Source organism: Microtus ochrogaster (genome assembly GCF_000317375.1).
Source record: "Microtus ochrogaster isolate Prairie Vole_2 chromosome 14 unlocalized genomic scaffold, MicOch1.0 chr14_random_1, whole genome shotgun sequence".
NCBI lineage: Eukaryota > Metazoa > Chordata > Mammalia > Rodentia > Cricetidae > Microtus > Microtus ochrogaster.
Window position 1 is genome coordinate 34,074,102 of NW_004949096.1, and position 16,616 is coordinate 34,090,717.

Genomic DNA, 16,616 nt, shown 5'->3' on the forward strand with positions numbered 1-16,616 from the left:
GCCAGATCCTCCTGTCGTTCCTCCTAAGATTATAGGTGAACCACCACTTCCTAGTTTAATAAACTATATATTTTAAAATAAATATTAAAGTGCTCATTAGTTTGCTCATAAATATCTCAGTATATACATTTACAATAAGGAAATAAGGGCTCTTTTAAATGTCATCATTTCTATTATCATTATTTAAAAATGTTAATTCTATAATGTAAATATAAACATTCACTAAGTGTTCAAAATTCCCCGATTATGTTAATATAGCTGGGTGTAGTAATACAGCTCTAAGCAGGATTGCCAAGGGTGTGAGGCCAGCTTGGGCAACACAGCAAGGCTCAAAAAATCAAAACAGTAACAGTCAAATAAATAAATATAAACAGAATACCTACTTTCATTGGCTCCTAAAAATTGTTGCTGCAGGCCATCAAACATGTCACTTGCTGCTGTCTCCTGGGCTGGTGAGCTAGTGCTCTGGCCAGAAGACTGGAACGGTCTATAGATCACTTTATATGGTTCCAAAGCTTGACAGCTGGGTCCCTGAGATGAACCAAATTGCTATTAAAAGATGACAAATAAAATTAACATTACGATTTGGCTTTTCTTCCAAAAGTCCTCTACTAGGCACCCCCCTCCACCTTCCAAGTGCTGGAATACAGATATGCACCATCAGGCCTGGCTTATACTATACAGGGGATTGAACCAAGAACCCCATGCATGCTGGACAAACATTCTACCAACTGACCTACAACATCCCCAGCCCATGACATAGACATATTTGCTCAAAAATAGAACCCACTATTATTGAATAATATAAATTGCTTCCTAGTTCTCTTGAGTATACAATGGAGTCAATTTCAAAAATAAAACTTAAGAATTGCAATGAGATTTGTACCACAAATGATTACGATAATGTCACCATCTTGGGAACATAAAATATACATGTGTTCAATAAATGAGAGCATGTGATACCATCTCACATACAGGAAACTGTCAATTATTTTTCAGAGAATAACATTTTCCAGAGATGAGGAGAAAATACAATACCTACCTTTTAATGGACCCCCCCCCAAAAAATCATGTCATCGAATGATACAGAATAGCAATTGGGAAAATGAGCCACTTCTTGTCATTGTGAAATTCTAAGACACACTGTCTCCTGATGCCACAGTCAGTGTACAGCGTGTTCCCTTAACAGTCACGCCATCTGTTGTGACATCACACAAAGCAGGACCTGGATTCACAGCTGTAGACGGCGTGACTGAATACGGCCGGGCGGTGGTGGCGCACACCTTTAATCCCAGCACTTGGGAGGCAGAGGCAGGCGGATCTCTGTGAGTTCGAGACCAGCCTGGTCTACAAGAGCTAGTTCCAGGACAGGCTCCAAAACCACAGAGAAACCCTGTCTCGAAAAACCAAAAAAAAAAAAAAAAAAGAAAGAAAGAAAAGAAAAAGTGAAACTGAATACAAAGCCAAGGAAATTAAATGTCATGATCTACAGGAAATCGCTACTTTAAGAACAGCGTGCTTCTGAGGGCAGCAGTCTCACGGAAGACAGATGCAGTAAACGAGGAGCTACACCTTTACAGTCTAAATGACTACTTCCCAAAAGCTTCTGTTTTGAACACCAGGCTTGGCATCTCAATCACATTCGATTATAAACAGAAAACTAACTGAGCAGGAACCTGGGTGAGCAGATTCAGAAAAACTGTTGTAAATCACTTTGTCATGCATCCACACACTTCCTTAAACACACAACCACCACCCAAGTACACATCTACACACTAATTCTTCAACGTCAAATTCTCACAACACCTGAAACTTGTCTCTCTGAGGATCTGAAAATGTCACAACACCGGCTGCCTGCTTGTGAAATTCCTGCTTCTGACCACCGGTGTATGGCCTGAAGTCTTCAGGAAGGTGATACAAATCTGCTGGCTCGCGTTTACTTGGAGGGCTATAGCCACTTCCGCCCTCATCTCCGGCTTCTCCGGAATGGTACCCAAGATGCTGGTCTTCAGCTTTACCTCGATTTTCTTCCCAGCCATTGCCACACTGTTCTCCAAAATATAAGGCCAGTACAGTCCTATTAGTCAACAAGAGTAAAAAGCACTGAGATCTACCCACCCCGCAGCAACACTGTGCTCACAACGACACTTACATTCACAAGGTGAGATTTGGGCAGTATGTCACGCTCAATCCACTTCCTCTCTAGTTCCTTAGAAAGATGCAGTCTTGAAAAAAAAAAATCACACTTTAGAGCTATACTCTACTATATTTGGCCAGAAATAACACAAAGAAACCCAAAATTCTCGTATTTATTTTTCCTCCAACCTTAACCCAAAAGCTTCACAAACCAGTCTAAAGTTTACATTATCATCAGCAGAGAATCAAAGGAAGGTTTATGGAGGGGATAAACCTCCCCTTTTTCCAGGTCCTTACTCTCCGGCTCTGCCATCCACGCTGCAGTCAGAATCATGGCGTTCAGGAGAGGAGAGGTCATCATCCAGCATGTCGTGAGGGAGGTCTGTGAGGAGCTGCTGCAACTGAGTCAGGAGAGTCACATCAGGACCACGCTGCCCGACACACCAGACACTACCCACAGCGGCCCTGCAGCCGATGCGTGACTGTACACAGAGAGTTCCTACTCCTCCACTTAATGAGTTTCTTAAATTGCACACGAATCATGTTGAGGAGAGGGGACAGCATGACAGCAGGACTAACGACTTTTCCTACAAGGGTGTCGGGTTTACATGCACACATCACAGCTGATGGATGCAGAGCAAACCCTAAATCACTGCACCCACTCACAGTGTCGGGTTCCACAGAGCACACCTGCCTTTCAGGCCCCCACCTCCCAGAATCAAGGAGGTGACAATGAAATGTCCTCCAGGGAATCTGAGTGGCCAGATGGGCTCTGACAGGTGATGGGAACGGAAGCAACAGAAAATGGCCTAGGAGCCCTTAAGCTCTGCTAATGGGCTAGAGACTCTCTAGGGGGCAGATCTCTGCTCCTAACAGATGCAAAAGCATACACTAAAACTAACAAAACAAGGCTAACTTCAATATCAATATGCAACTGCAGACTGACAGGAATCGTGGGAGGGAAAGATGGACGACCCAGACGACATATCCATCTTTCCAGGCCCCGCGCCTCTGTCGTTTAAAAGTCCAGTATTAAGCAGACTATAAGTTTTGCTTTGTTGAAATTTAATGAATTATAAATCCCTTCAAAACAACACCAGATGACATAATCAGGATCAGCTGTTAAACACTGGGTTCAGGGCTTTCTTTCCAAGGAACTCACCTCTTTTTCCCTTTCATAGTCTTCTTTGTCAAACTCTTCATCTTCATTTTGTGTCTGCAGTGCTACACTGCCAAACTCCAACGACATGGTCCTCCTGGGGGTGGAGGAAGGACTGTCACTCCCAAAACAGTCATATGACAACAATTCATAGCAAAGAAAAAGGGCAAAGAATCATTAAAACAGTGACCAGGCTTCCCAAGTGGCTAGAAGGTATTTACATCAGTAAGATGTCTACAAACAAAAATTCAGAACGCTAACTAGAAAGTCCGAACATAGCAATCTTTTTATCAGTTCAAGTGAAGCCTCAAGTCTATGCACTGAACACACACAGTAAAGGTCCTGGAGACTCTGCTCTACGCTCTGAATTCCACAAATACAAACTTCATGTTTTCCAAAAAAGCAACTCCTAAGTTCTGAGCTAGTGATTGTTACCCAGAAACTGTTTACACACCAAAAAGCTTAGGGTTCCAGGACTCCCTCTTCAGCAATCACGGTCTGGTAAAATACCACAAGGACAGACTGTGGGCTATGCTAGCACAAGGCTCCAGAGAAGCTAGACAGGCTTCTGATTATTTAATTATAAACAAGGACCTAATGTCCCCAAATTCTAAATTATTGAATAATTCTGAACAAAAGAAAAAAAAGGTAAATATGTGCTACCAAAGGCGTGGCTAAGACTGCCTTTAGGCTCCTCCCACCAGGGATGTGTACTTCCGTGTGTGGTCTGACCACAAGTCATTCACGACAACTTCCAGACTGTAAAAAGTCATTAAACTGAGTCTCATAAGAAGCATTCGGACCCAGCAACTCAAGTGCATTTTGCCATAAAGAATAACCCCCTTTTAGTAACAGTTGCAAACTACATCACAAACTTCATAACTGTTAACCCCCTTTATCATATTTTATTTATTTATTTATTTATTTATTTATTTATTTATTTATTTATTTATTATGTATACAATATTCTATCTGGCATGTATGCCTGAAGGCCAGAAGAGGGCGCCAGACCTCTTTACAGATGGTTGTGAGCCACTATGTGGTTGCTGGGAATTGAACTCAGGACCTTTGGAAGAGCAGGCAATGCTCTTAACCACTGAGCCATCTCTCCAGCCCCCCCCCTTATCATATTTAAGACACCCTGTATTGTACGATGTAGTCCCATTTGCACACTAAGAAAAAGAGACCAATTCAATTATGACACAACACTACTTTTAAAACACAGATTATCTTATAGCTGTTAAAATGTGAACCCAAAATTTGGGTTTTTAACCAGACATCACTGGGGGATGAAAGTCTGTCTCTCCCGGGGCCCTGCTGGAATTCTCTTGTATACATTATAAAATAGAGATCAGAATATGGTAACCTAAGCCAGCTGATGTGGTGAGGGGAAGACACTACTCTTACATCTCTGGGTTCAGGTCATTGCTCCAAGCAGACATCATGCCTAAACAGTCTCAGACGATGGAAACAGAGATATCCTTCAATCTATCACCCTAAAGACATGGGGCAAAGTTGGGCCTGGAGAGTCAGCTCAGTGGTCAACAGCACTGTTCCTTCAGCAGAGGACCCAGGATCCGTTCCCAGTATCTACATGATATCTGTATCTTCAGTTCCAGGAGACAGGAGGCCCATTTCTGTCCTCCACAGACCCTGAGCATGCAAGTGATGCCGAGATAACCTTGCACATAAAATAAAAATACATTTTTTAAAACTGTATAACACAAAAACCATCAGTCGTAAGCCAAACAGTATGTATCACAGAATATATTAACAAAGTCAAGAGTGCCAGGTGGTGATGGCACACACCTTTAATCCCAGCACTTAGGAGGCAGAGGTAGGCACATCTCTGTGAGTTCAAGGCCAGTCTGAGTAAGTTTCAGGAGGTGGGGAGGTGGGGAGGTGGGGGGAGGGCGGCTAAACAAGGAAACCCTATCTCAAAAACAAACAAAAACATAGTCAAGGGATAAAATTACAAAAATTGTAAAACTACTTACAAAACACCTAATCAAAAGTAAAGTATCAAAAAGCATTTTCCAAGAAAATGAGATGATAACTTAAGATGGGAAAATAGCACAAGAATTCATTTTAGAAAGAAATATAAATGCTCATTTAACAAGTCTAAGCTCAAGCTTGGGAGATGGCTCAGCGCATCAAAATTCTTGGCATTTGAATTTGAACGCCAAGTTCAAATCCTCAGACCCCACATTACAGCCAGACACAGCACAGGTGTCTGTAATTCCAGCTTCAGAGACTGTCCAGAAGGTCATGCCCCACACACTAGAACAGCGACAGAGACTGTCCAGGGACTGACACCAGAGGCTGTCCTCTGACCTCTACACACATGGCATGACACCAGCATAGCCATATTTACACATATAAATACACACAGATACACACATAAACACACATACATCTCATAAACATAGCAACATACAAAAAGCAACATACAAAAACAGAGGTTAAGTCCATGAAGAATTCAGCAAGTTTAATGTAAGTAATAAAGCGCCATCTTCAACTACGGCATTGAAAACAGTCACACAACACTGACCATGTTTTTCACGGCTTAATAAACTGCTGGTGAAATATGACCAGATAATCATGTTGAAAAGCATCAATACAAAATGAACATGTGCCCTCCTAAAACTGCCTCTGGGTGAATATGGCAAAATCATGCATTAGTATAAACAATGATTTACTCCTATATTTGACCAGAGGGCTGACCACTTTAAAAAAAAAAAAATCAAGGCATAGACTACATGGGTTGTGTGCTTTTTAAAATACAGCTACTTGGTTAACATTTTCATTCTAGCCAGGGAACTTTTTCTAACCCCAGTTACAAGAATATAAAAAGCATGTCCAGACTCAGATCAGACAGACCTCTGACCCAACACTCATTTTCTCGTCAGTATTATCCCTGGTCGTTTTCTGGTCATCATCACCCCCCAACACACACACACACGACACACAATGCGGGTGCTAAGAAATGAAAACACATCCTCTGACAAGAGCACTGACAAGCTCTTAACCACTGAACCGTCTCTCCAGCAGCAGTAGAAAGGACCTTTAGATAGACCTTAAAGGATGCAATATGGTTGTAAGCAATTAGCACTGAAGGTCCTCATTCAAAAACCTGGACTCCGGCAGCTGTGCAATCTTAAACTGCTTCCATTTACTAATGAAACAGGGTAAAGAAACAGCGTGGGTGTGAGAAGGGAGTGGCTGTAACTGCCTGTGAGAAAGTTGACGTCTCAGAGATGAGGGCCCCGCCCTCCTCTAGACGCCTGCTCCCTCAAAAGTCCATTCTGCGCCCTTCCAGAGCGCTCGTCTTATTACTCTTTGCTTGTGGCTTCAAACTTCAGCCTTTACATAAAAAACAGTCGCATATTATGAAGCTATAAGGTGAGATTCAGCTTAAGTCAGACCAAAAGTCCTAACTACTACAAGGGTAAGTGCCCTGGGCGTTAGGAAACCGCACCCGCTAGCTAGCTCACACGCTAGCTTCTCTTACAGAATGGAAACAGCCAAAACGCAACAGGTTGTTTCAGACACTTTCAAGTGCTGTTCTGATACAAAGGGCACGGAGAAGCAACTTGGTGGAGTAGGCAAACAGCCGTAGACAGAAATGATGACAACCTCTGGCGATTCGTGGACCGATAACAGCTTGGACAAACCAGGGTGGGCAGAGGACAGCAACCCGAAAATACAGGAAGCTCCCTCCACCTAGTGTACTCACTCACGCAGCACCCTTACCAAAGAGCTGGGCCCGGCGCCCAGGAACCCGGGGGGCGCACGGGTCTGCGGGTGCAATGCTGGGGCCGAGGGCCGGGCAGGGAGCCAGCGTGCACAGTCGCCCCGGTGCAGAAGACTCGAAGGCGGCTCCCAATCCTGCAGCAGTCCGCCCAGCAGTGAGGCTGCAGTCACCGAAGCGCCCTCCAGCAACCCGCTACCCCTACTTCCAGCCTGAGAGCACCTTCCCGGCACAACCTAGCCCGCGAACCCCGCCACTCGATGAGCAGCCACCTCCTCCAATCGCCGCCTCCGTTTGATTGGCCGGCCGACTGGGCGGAGCGACAGGGCGGAAGACCCGCCCCCCACATGGTCGGTTGAGAGGTCGTCCGCAGTTGCCAGAGCGCGGCTGTTCGAAGAGAGCGCCAGTAGCGGCGGGAAGCTTCCCGGAGTCCCATTGGAGAAGTCGTAGGCCAATCGCAAAAGCCCTCTGAGAGGGCGGGCTTACGGTTGCCTAGATACGGCGGAGCGTTTGCCCATCCAGAGGTAGACGATGGTTGTTAAATTTGGCCTTATATTCAGCCCTGACTTGTTTAAATTTGTGTTTCTTTACTGATAAGATTGTACCTGCTCCCTGGTGCCTCTTCACTACGTACTTGAATTCCCTCGGATGTTAGCCTATCGTTAAATCCCATTATAGCATTGAACTTGGAAGTCATAACCACATTGAATAAATCTCATTTTTGCTTTCCACGTTTGTCTCCCTTGATTTACTTATTGAGGAGGGTGGCTGGACCTATCATGGACACAGGTTGTAGCCCCTGAGTTCTGTTGCAATTATAGTCTCTGACTTCTTTGGTAAGAAGGGATGAATACCAAGAACTTGATAGTGTAGATTACCACATCCTTTTAAACCTTGCACCACGTGGAGTAAAATACTGGTCCAAGGCCTTCCAAATGTGCCTAGTTTTGCACTGCCAACAGCCATCCCATCCTTGAAATGCGCCAACAGCCATCCCATCCTTGAAATGCCTGCTGGGACCCCTCAGCGGGGCATCTGATACCGGGTGAGAGCGTGACCCAGAGAAACAATGCAATCCCAAGACTGACCTTCCCATGGTCTCCTGGATCGCTGCGTGTAGCCTGTGCTGCTTTTCACTTCCATTGCCCTCCTTCACCGCTCAGCCTCGAGACACACTTCACTTAGCGGAACTGGATTTGGCTATACACAAACAAACACACACACACACACACACACACACACACACACAGTGCATACCTGCTCCAAGAGAAGATGGATCTCTTTTCTGTTGTAGTCAGTTATTACAGGTCTGTTTCACTCAGAACAATATGAACATCTGGAGGTATTTCGTAAGCATTTGCCATCACGCTTCATGGCCCATGCTCGGCACTCAGAACAACCGTGTTATTGGGGAATTCATGAAGGAATGCGCGAATAAAGGAAGCTACTGGGTCCAGAAAAGATCAGTGAAAGGCATTTGGGTAAATGGCATTTATTGGAGGTGAATCAAGGTTAGCTGCCAGGTATAATGAGACTTGGGCACACTTCACAATCAAACTACGTCTGGTGTCCCAGGCTGTGGTGCACAGGGGAACACTGTAGCAAAGATGGCAAGACAAGAGGAATAGTTTGCTTTTGTTGAGATGTGTACTTTTCCTTCCAGAATTTCTGTCCCCTAGCGTACTCAATCGAGAGCTGCCATGAAGTTTTGTTGGGTCCACCTGCCTTTGTGTGTCCTCACGCAAGCAGGTGTAACTTTCCCAGCTCCTGCTCATGCTTTGCTTTTGGATGCTGGCCAGAACCCACATCTGTTTTCCCTGGGACTTGGAACGTTTCCACGCTTTCTCTCAAGCTCTCCTCCCCACCATCTGGCTGCCGGTCCACCGTGTAGTTGGCCTGTACTCCAACTAAACTCAACTACCAAGGCTTTTTCTCCTCCTCTGGGCAGCTACAGAGATTTACAGCTTGCCTGCCCTGGGGCTTTTCTTTGACTTCTCCTACAATTGTCCTCAAGCTTCTGTTTGAGTTCTTTCTTAGATTCTATTACTAAGGAGACTAAGAACCCCAGGAGTGCTGCGCCCTGGGAAGCCAACCTTCAAGAAAAGATCAACAAGCTCCCTCACTCTGCCTTCAGGTTACCTCAGTCACTGAAGAAACCCAACAGATCAGGGGTAGAGTAGGCAAAAAGCAGGTTGTTAATGCTCTTGGCTAGTCCTCTCCTCTGCACCACCAGGATCAGCTGTGACCCCCAGCCCACCCCAGGACCGTTCACAGCCCCTGCCTGCAGCCATCAGCTCTCCTCTGGGCTCTGTAACTGCTCTCACCCTCTGCCTTCTACTGGCCCTAGAGCCCTGTATTCTATCGCGGTTTCTCTCTACTTTAAGCAAATCTTAAATACCCCTTATTAATCTCTCCTCACATTACCCAGTTCGAGGGAGCCATCTGTTCCTGCCAAGACGCTGATCCACCACACATACGCTAACATTTCCAAGTCCCAAATACCAGACTTATATTGTCAGTTGTCAGAAAGGAATAATCATTTATTTTTTTTTTAGAAAAGTCATTTACAGATATTTATAGGCAAATGAACCACCATTTCAAAATAGAGGTTGAGAATATGAGATTAAAACAGCATGCAGACATCTCTTGCATCTTTCGAGCGTGTGAACGGTGTCTTTAGTACCTGGAAGTGCAGTACTTGCTTCCCCAGCTACGGCACCACTTGAGTCCAGTGCTGGCTGCCCACATGTGCTGTTCACACCATCAGTGCGCCCTACATCTGGAACTCCCGGACCCCCAGTCTGTGTTCATCAGCTGGAAGGAGACCACAGTCCTGTCCTGCCTCTGATGCAGGTTGCCTACACGTTCCTAGCACTATGATCCTTCTATGAAGAAAGATGATGAAGACCTAGATACAGGGGGAAATCAATGAAATGTGCACCGTTTCCTAGCTGGGGGAAGGAACCCTATGTGAGAAGTCAATGGCAGCGGAAATCAAACGGTGAGCTGTTACACGAAAACGTCAGGCTTCACTGGACTGGATTTCTGATGATTTTTATCCAAAAGAACTATCCCATATTGTACTTAAAACTTACCAAATATATCATAATCGCAAAGGTTAGGTTGTATCTACTTAGCCAAAATTAAGTGGTATTGAGATAACTATCCAGAAAACTCAGGATTAATCTCTATCTGTCTGTCTGTCTGTCTCTCTCTCTCTCTCTCCCTCTCTCTCTCCTTCAGTAATGACCATGTCTTCATGTCTTTATATGCAAATGCAAGTAAGAACTGACTGAAACATTTCTGCTATTACTAAAAACAACCAAATCATCAACATTACCTGCTTAATACTAAAACACTTGGGGTCAAACTACGTGAGTGATGGTTTGCTGAGACCCTTTATCAGTAGAGTATGAACACAGAATAAAGGGAAAGTCTAAATGTTTACCCTTCACTACGCAAGCTGCTTATCAGTAGTAACGTCTAACACGGGAACAGCTATGTTAGGATGGCAACGGACCTCAGAGTGCACCTCTGAGCTCTCTCGACTCATAAACAAGAAAACTGGATTCCAGACAGGTTTAGCACCCTGCCAAGAGCCACAGTGATGACCAGTCTGAGCCTAGAGCTTCTGGGAATTCATTTCACCACCGGTTTAACCCTTGGGCTGTGTGTGGCAGGCCTTTCCAAGCCCGTTGCACCGTGAGTTTTCTCACTCTGCATTTTGTCTGATCGCAGGTAGAAAGGGAGACAGGACACAGAAAGAGATGATGCTAGGATCCAGTGGCAGCCAATCAAAAGGAAAGTCTGCTATACTTAAAATTACCTCCTGTCCTCTCTGTAAGAATGGAACAAACCCGTGTGGACTGAGCATGAAGGACACTGGTTTCGTTGGCCATTTTTTATAGCCATGTACTCAAAGTCAGAAATAGCCAAGAGATTTGGCCCCGTGAGCTTGTCTCATGCTGCATATGAACCGTTCAGATGGCAAAGACTGAGGAACACTGGCCGGCGAATTGGGGCCCCAACCTTAGAATCAACAAATGAGACCGAAGGAGGACACCATCAATGGCTGTTGCTTCCATATGTCCACAAGCATAGACGCAGCCTGAACTTGGTGTCTGTGTCCTATGTACAGTGGCAGCGAAAGTGCCACTAAACAGAAAATGGAGTAAAGCCAACACTGTTCATCAAATTGCTTCCCCTTGCTTTTAGAATAAGGAAAAACTAACTCTTTTGGCAACTGGTTCTGTAGCTATAGAACACAAAAACTCTTGGAAACTAATCTCCCCCATATGAAAATGTCCCCCAGATTATCAAGTTGAAGGCACATACCACTGCCTGAGCAGTTCAAGTTGTCTTTAGCATATGAAATTGTAGTTGTGCTTTTAATCGATGCAATGTGACCTTGAAAAGTGACCTCCGTGCACATGGATAACTCTTTTTCAAATGGATCAAAATCCTTCTTCTCTGATTTTCATATTCAGAGGGCATTTTATTAGTTCTCTGTTTTATAAAAGACATAGTCCACGGTGGTCTCGGAAAGACGTTTCACAGTCTGTGTCCTGTTTTCTCTGGAGAAATGGTTTGTGTTGTCATTGTTCCGGAAAATAAAGGATATTCTTCCAACATGGGGCCTGGGGTTGTCATTTCTTGGAATGCAAAAGTCCTGGGTTAGTATCTTTTCTTACTGGTTGTTTAAGGCTTACTTCGCTTCCAGAAGAGATGATTGGCAAACTATTATCCATATGGTATTTGATAAGGTGGCCAATATCATCAAACACATGATCCTTGGTCCTCACCTGGGAAAGAAAGCATAAGTATATTTGGTTGAATACTAGCAGCTCTTCTGAAAGATGTAAACAATTTTTTTGGAGGGGACTATATCCCTAGAGTAGATATGTTGTAAAGAAAAGATGGTCTTTAATTCTATCTGATTGGAAGCATCACCCCAGACCCTGGCATTCATCCTTGGGGTGCCAATGGAGCAGAAAGCTCCATCTCAAGCCCCCTCCTCCTGGAAGTTGCCTTGGTCCGGGCTCCACCTCGGGAAAAACCCGCCAAAAGCCCTGATCCCTCCCCAGCGAGGGTCAGGACCACGCCCACAGGCTGTTTAGGCTACCAGAGAAAAAGAACACTTGGTCTCAGGTTTTGTGTGGTCACCCCATCTGTCTCTCTCTTCCCCTCACCTTGCTCTCCTGGCCACCCCGGAGCGCAGCAGTAAACGTGGGCATCTTTTATTCGGTCTAATTTGGTCTGATTGGAATTATTTGCATCGGCAGAGAGGCTCCTCTTAAGATTATTCCTAATACAATCCTCCTTAATAAACAATTTCATCATTCCCCCTTACCCCATTTGTTTGTTTGTTTATTTATTTATTTGTTTATTTATTTAGTATGTATACAGTGTTGTCTCTGCATGTAAGCCTGCACGCCAGAAGAGGGCGCCAGATTTCATTACAGATGGTTGTGAGCCACCATGTGGACTGTTTTTATATGATTCATTTAGCGTCTTAGCTTATTTGGTAAATGATGGTAGACAGTGTATCAGTCTTGGGAGCTGTAATTAAGTGGTACATTGTCCCTGTTTTTAAGATCTCGAAGCCTTTATAAAGGTGAGATTTTACATGGTTACTTTGTATTCTCCATCTTCAAAACATGGCTCAGAGTCTGCCCAACCACTACCATTGACTTGAGAAAACATTTTATTTTTGTGATTATTTGTGTTTACAATTCTGTGTTTATATGTTTTGTAAATATATAGCATATATAAATATTAAAAAAAATAAAGTATTCTGAGTTGAGAGAGACGAGAGCACACATGAAATTCCATCCGGTGGCCCTGCCAGCCGCGGCTCTGCATGGCCGCAGTTCAGTTGGGGATCTTCGAGTGGTGTTTGTATTTTGTTTCAGCAGAGTCAACCACATTCTGTGTTCACCCCATTATTTACCTACCCACTTCTACTTCCTGATATACTGGATGGGCCCTGCAACATTTGTATTGCAACCACAAAAACTTTTAAAAACTGTGTGATTAAAAAAAAATCCATTACATGAGACGAAGTCAACTCAACGTTCTCCAGCTGAAACTGTGCGTCTCTGAGAACCACAGCTCATTTCCCCTGGCAGTGGCAGCCGTCATTCTATTTTGTGCTTTTAGAAGATAGCTCATCTAAGTGGAGTCAGTGACATTTGTTCAGGGACTGGCTGGTTTTTACTTAACCAAATGCTCTCAACATCCTCGAAAACACGACGGCATGTGACAGGCTGTCCCTCCCATGCTGAATAGTATTCCTTTGTATGTCTACATCTTCTTCCTCCTCTCATCCATGAACTTTGAAATGATTTCCACTTCTTGGCTCCGGGAATATCCCTGCTGTGCACACAAGTGGAGTTCTCCTGCAGATGGTGATTTCCATTCTTCTAGACAACTGCCCGGACGTGAGGCTGCGACTTTGCACAGCCATGATATTTTTAAGTTTCTGAGAAACTTTGAAACTGTTTTTCTGTTTTGAGGGTTGGATAATAACCAGCTTAGTAGCCTTAAGGTATCACTCACTGTGGCTCTGATTTGCATTTCGTGTTGATTAGAAATGTTGGGTACTTTTCGCCATCTGTCATTCAACTGTGTGCTTTCTCTTCTCTGGAGAAACGGCTCATTCTGGAGAGATGTTTTGTTTTGTTCTGTGGGTTGCAGACTTTCCTTATGTGTTTTGGATATTAACTCTGTAAACTCATAGTTTTCAGACGATTGTCTCATTGTGGGGATTGACATTAAGGTCGTATTAGTTTAGTGCACACCCACTGCTCCGTGTTTGCCTGTTGATGCTTGTATTCTCGCAGTCTTTTTTGTTTGTTTGTTTGTTTGTTTTGGTTCGTTGGTTTTTTGGTTTTTCGAAACAGGGTTTTTCTGTGTAACAGTCCTGGCTATCCTGGAACTCACTTTGTAGACCGAGCTGGCCTTAAACTCACAAGGACCCTCCTGTCTCAGCCTCCCAAGTGCTGGCATTAAAGGTGTCGGCCACCATCGCCCGGTTTCTGGCAATCTTAACTAACAAATAAGACCATTATTATGGAAACACTCCCCTGCACTCTCTCGTGGAATTTTGTGGGTTTGTGTCTTGCAATTGAGTCTTTGACCCTTGTTAACTTTTGTTAGCAGTATAAGAATCCAGTTGCATGGTGTATTCATTTTCTCAGCAGCATTTGGAGAGTTTCCTTTCTCCAGTGTTTACTTTGAGAAGATTTAGTGATCTTAAAGATCACTGACTGCACACATGAATTTAGTCCGGGGTCCATTACACTGTCCCACTGGTCTAAATGTCTGACTTTATGCCAACACTCCTATTTTGAGTAATGGAATGCTGTGATGTGTTTTGAGATCTTCAGCTTATTATTCTTTCAAAACAAAGTGTTTTGGTTATTCAGACATCTTTGTATCAGCTGACTGTAAATTTTAGGATTTCCTGTGTCTATAAAATGCCATCAGGAGTTTTATAAGAATTATGATCGCATGTGTAGATCTCTTTGGGTAGATGAACATTTTAATGATGCTTAGTCTTCTAACCCACGAAGGAGATGTCTTTCCATTTATTTGCCTTTTTTCTAATTCCTTCCATCAGTGTTTTGTAGTTTTCACTGCAGAAATACTTTTGTTGTTGTTGTTTTATTGGTTTTGGGGGATAGGGTTTCTCTATGTAGCCTTGTCTGTCCTAGAACTAGCTTTGTAGATGAGGCAGGCCTCAGACTCTCAGAGATCCTCCTGCCTCTGCCTCCTGAGGGCTGGAATGAAAGGTGTGCACCACCACCTCCTGGTTGTATTTCTTCTTCTTGGTTGACTTTATTCCTACGTACCTTTTTGTTGTTGGTGTCATTTATAAATGTAACTGTTTTCTTCATTTCCTTCTGGATAGTTTTCATTTGTGCACAGAAACTCAACAAGTTTGTATAAACATCTGCTGTCTGCTGTGAACTCCTCTACATGGCATTTACTATGTCCTATCTATTACTATTTTTATAATTTTATTACTATTAATTTCTTCCTGTTTCCGTGTGTGTGTGTGTGTGTGTGTGTGTGTTTCCATCATGAAAGGTGTGAAATTCAGTCAAATGCCTTTTCTACATTCATGGAGATGATCATGCAATTTTTATTCTCCTTCCCATTTCTGATGGCTGATCTTGGTCGTCAGCTTGACCACATCGGGAATCAGCTAAAACCCAAACATCTGGGTACATCTGTGAAGGATTTTCTTGACTGGATCGTTTGAGGAACGAAGACCAATTCTATGACCTTGGTGTCCAGATAACTCAGAAGATGAGTTCAAATGTCCTCTCAGCCTCGTGAAGGGCCAAGGCTCCTTCTCTAGACACCAGACATCACTCACTAGGAAAACCACTTGGCCTGGAGCCTTTCTCTGGCGGAGGTTTGGTTACTGACTCCACCTTCCTAGCAATTTTGTTTTGTTTAGATTCTCCATTCCCTTGTGATTCAGTCCTGGGGTGTGATGTGTTTTTAGACACCTGTCCATTTCTTCTAGTTTATCCAATTTGTTGGTGTATAGCTGTATATAGAAATCTTTTATAATCTTAATTACATGATACCCATTATAGTGCATTTCCTATTTGTATCTTAGCTAAAAGTTTGTCAGTTTTCTTAATGCTTAAAAAAGCCACAATTCTCAGTATCACTAAGGAAATGATGTTCTGTTCTCTGTGTCATTTAATTCTGCATTGCTGTGACGTGGCTATGTTAGTCACCTATGGGGTCCACCACAACTACAGCCTTGTCCAGTGAGCTGAGCCGAAAAGGCAGAAAGAGGCCGTCCCCTGCACCATGCTCCAGAGTGGCTTTAAGTTCTAACCACACCACTAGTTCTGGCTGTACGGTCAAGGACAAGTTAACATTTAGCTCTGACCTCTACTGAATACAACGTGTGGATGCGGAGTGTGATCTCTACTGAATACGACGTGCAGACGCAGAGTGTGCACATAAAGCACACTTTATGTGTATAACGAGAACACAGGCTTACCTTGCCTTCAGGGTCCACCAAGAGGAGGTGCTTTCCCTGACCACCCTGTAGTCCGCTCAGCACATACTGACCAGGAGACGTTATACTCTCTCGAACCAGAAAGTCCCCATCCTTCACCAAAAGTCTCTCTGCTGCACCCCTGCTCAGCCTGCCGTGGAAGCATTCTTCATTCTGCAGCTGCTGCTTTATGTGTGACAAAGAGCGTGAGCTCACGGGCTGGGCCGTGGCTCCTGGCTGCACAGTCTCTGGTGCCTCTAAAACAAGCAGAAGGAAAAGACGTCACAAAGTACCCCTCATGAGTCCATTTTCCTCCCTTCTGTGTTCAGAGCCCTGTTTAAACCCCACCATAGAACATACATCCTGCCCGGCAACTCTAGTTTAAACCTTGTCATTGGCTTCTGTCACTGGGAAAGGTTACCAGGCACAAGAGTGTCTCTCCATCGGTAGGATGTGAAATCAGCCCGAGAACTGCTTCTCCAACTGTGGAAAGGGGCTTTTCTTTTCCAGGGGCTTCTTTTGGATTATGTCCATTTTTTTTTTTT

General features: G+C 44.1%; 2 protein-coding genes across 2 annotated transcripts in view; both read right to left on the reverse strand.

The window, feature by feature from the left end:
- Cep152 (centrosomal protein 152) overlaps positions 1-7,233 on the reverse strand; it is a 59,664-nt gene extending 52,431 nt beyond the window's left edge. The window contains exons 1-6 of the mRNA XM_026787640.1: positions 7,049-7,233; positions 3,299-3,392; positions 2,434-2,537; positions 2,153-2,225; positions 1,807-2,046; positions 384-549 (exon numbers count right to left, since the gene is read on the reverse strand). Coding sequence (XP_026643441.1) covers positions 384-549; positions 1,807-2,046; positions 2,153-2,225; positions 2,434-2,537; positions 3,299-3,385 — 670 coding nt within the window. The 5' untranslated portion in view covers positions 3,386-3,392; positions 7,049-7,233. The remainder of the gene's footprint in view (positions 1-383; positions 550-1,806; positions 2,047-2,152; positions 2,226-2,433; positions 2,538-3,298; positions 3,393-7,048) is intronic.
- A 2,344-nt stretch (positions 7,234-9,577) lies between these two features.
- Positions 9,578-16,616, reverse strand: part of Shc4 (SHC adaptor protein 4) — a 95,774-nt gene continuing 88,735 nt past the window's right edge. The window contains exons 11-12 of the mRNA XM_005364400.2: positions 16,075-16,328; positions 9,578-11,848 (exon numbers count right to left, since the gene is read on the reverse strand). Coding sequence (XP_005364457.1) covers positions 11,693-11,848; positions 16,075-16,328 — 410 coding nt within the window. The 3' untranslated portion in view covers positions 9,578-11,692. The remainder of the gene's footprint in view (positions 11,849-16,074; positions 16,329-16,616) is intronic.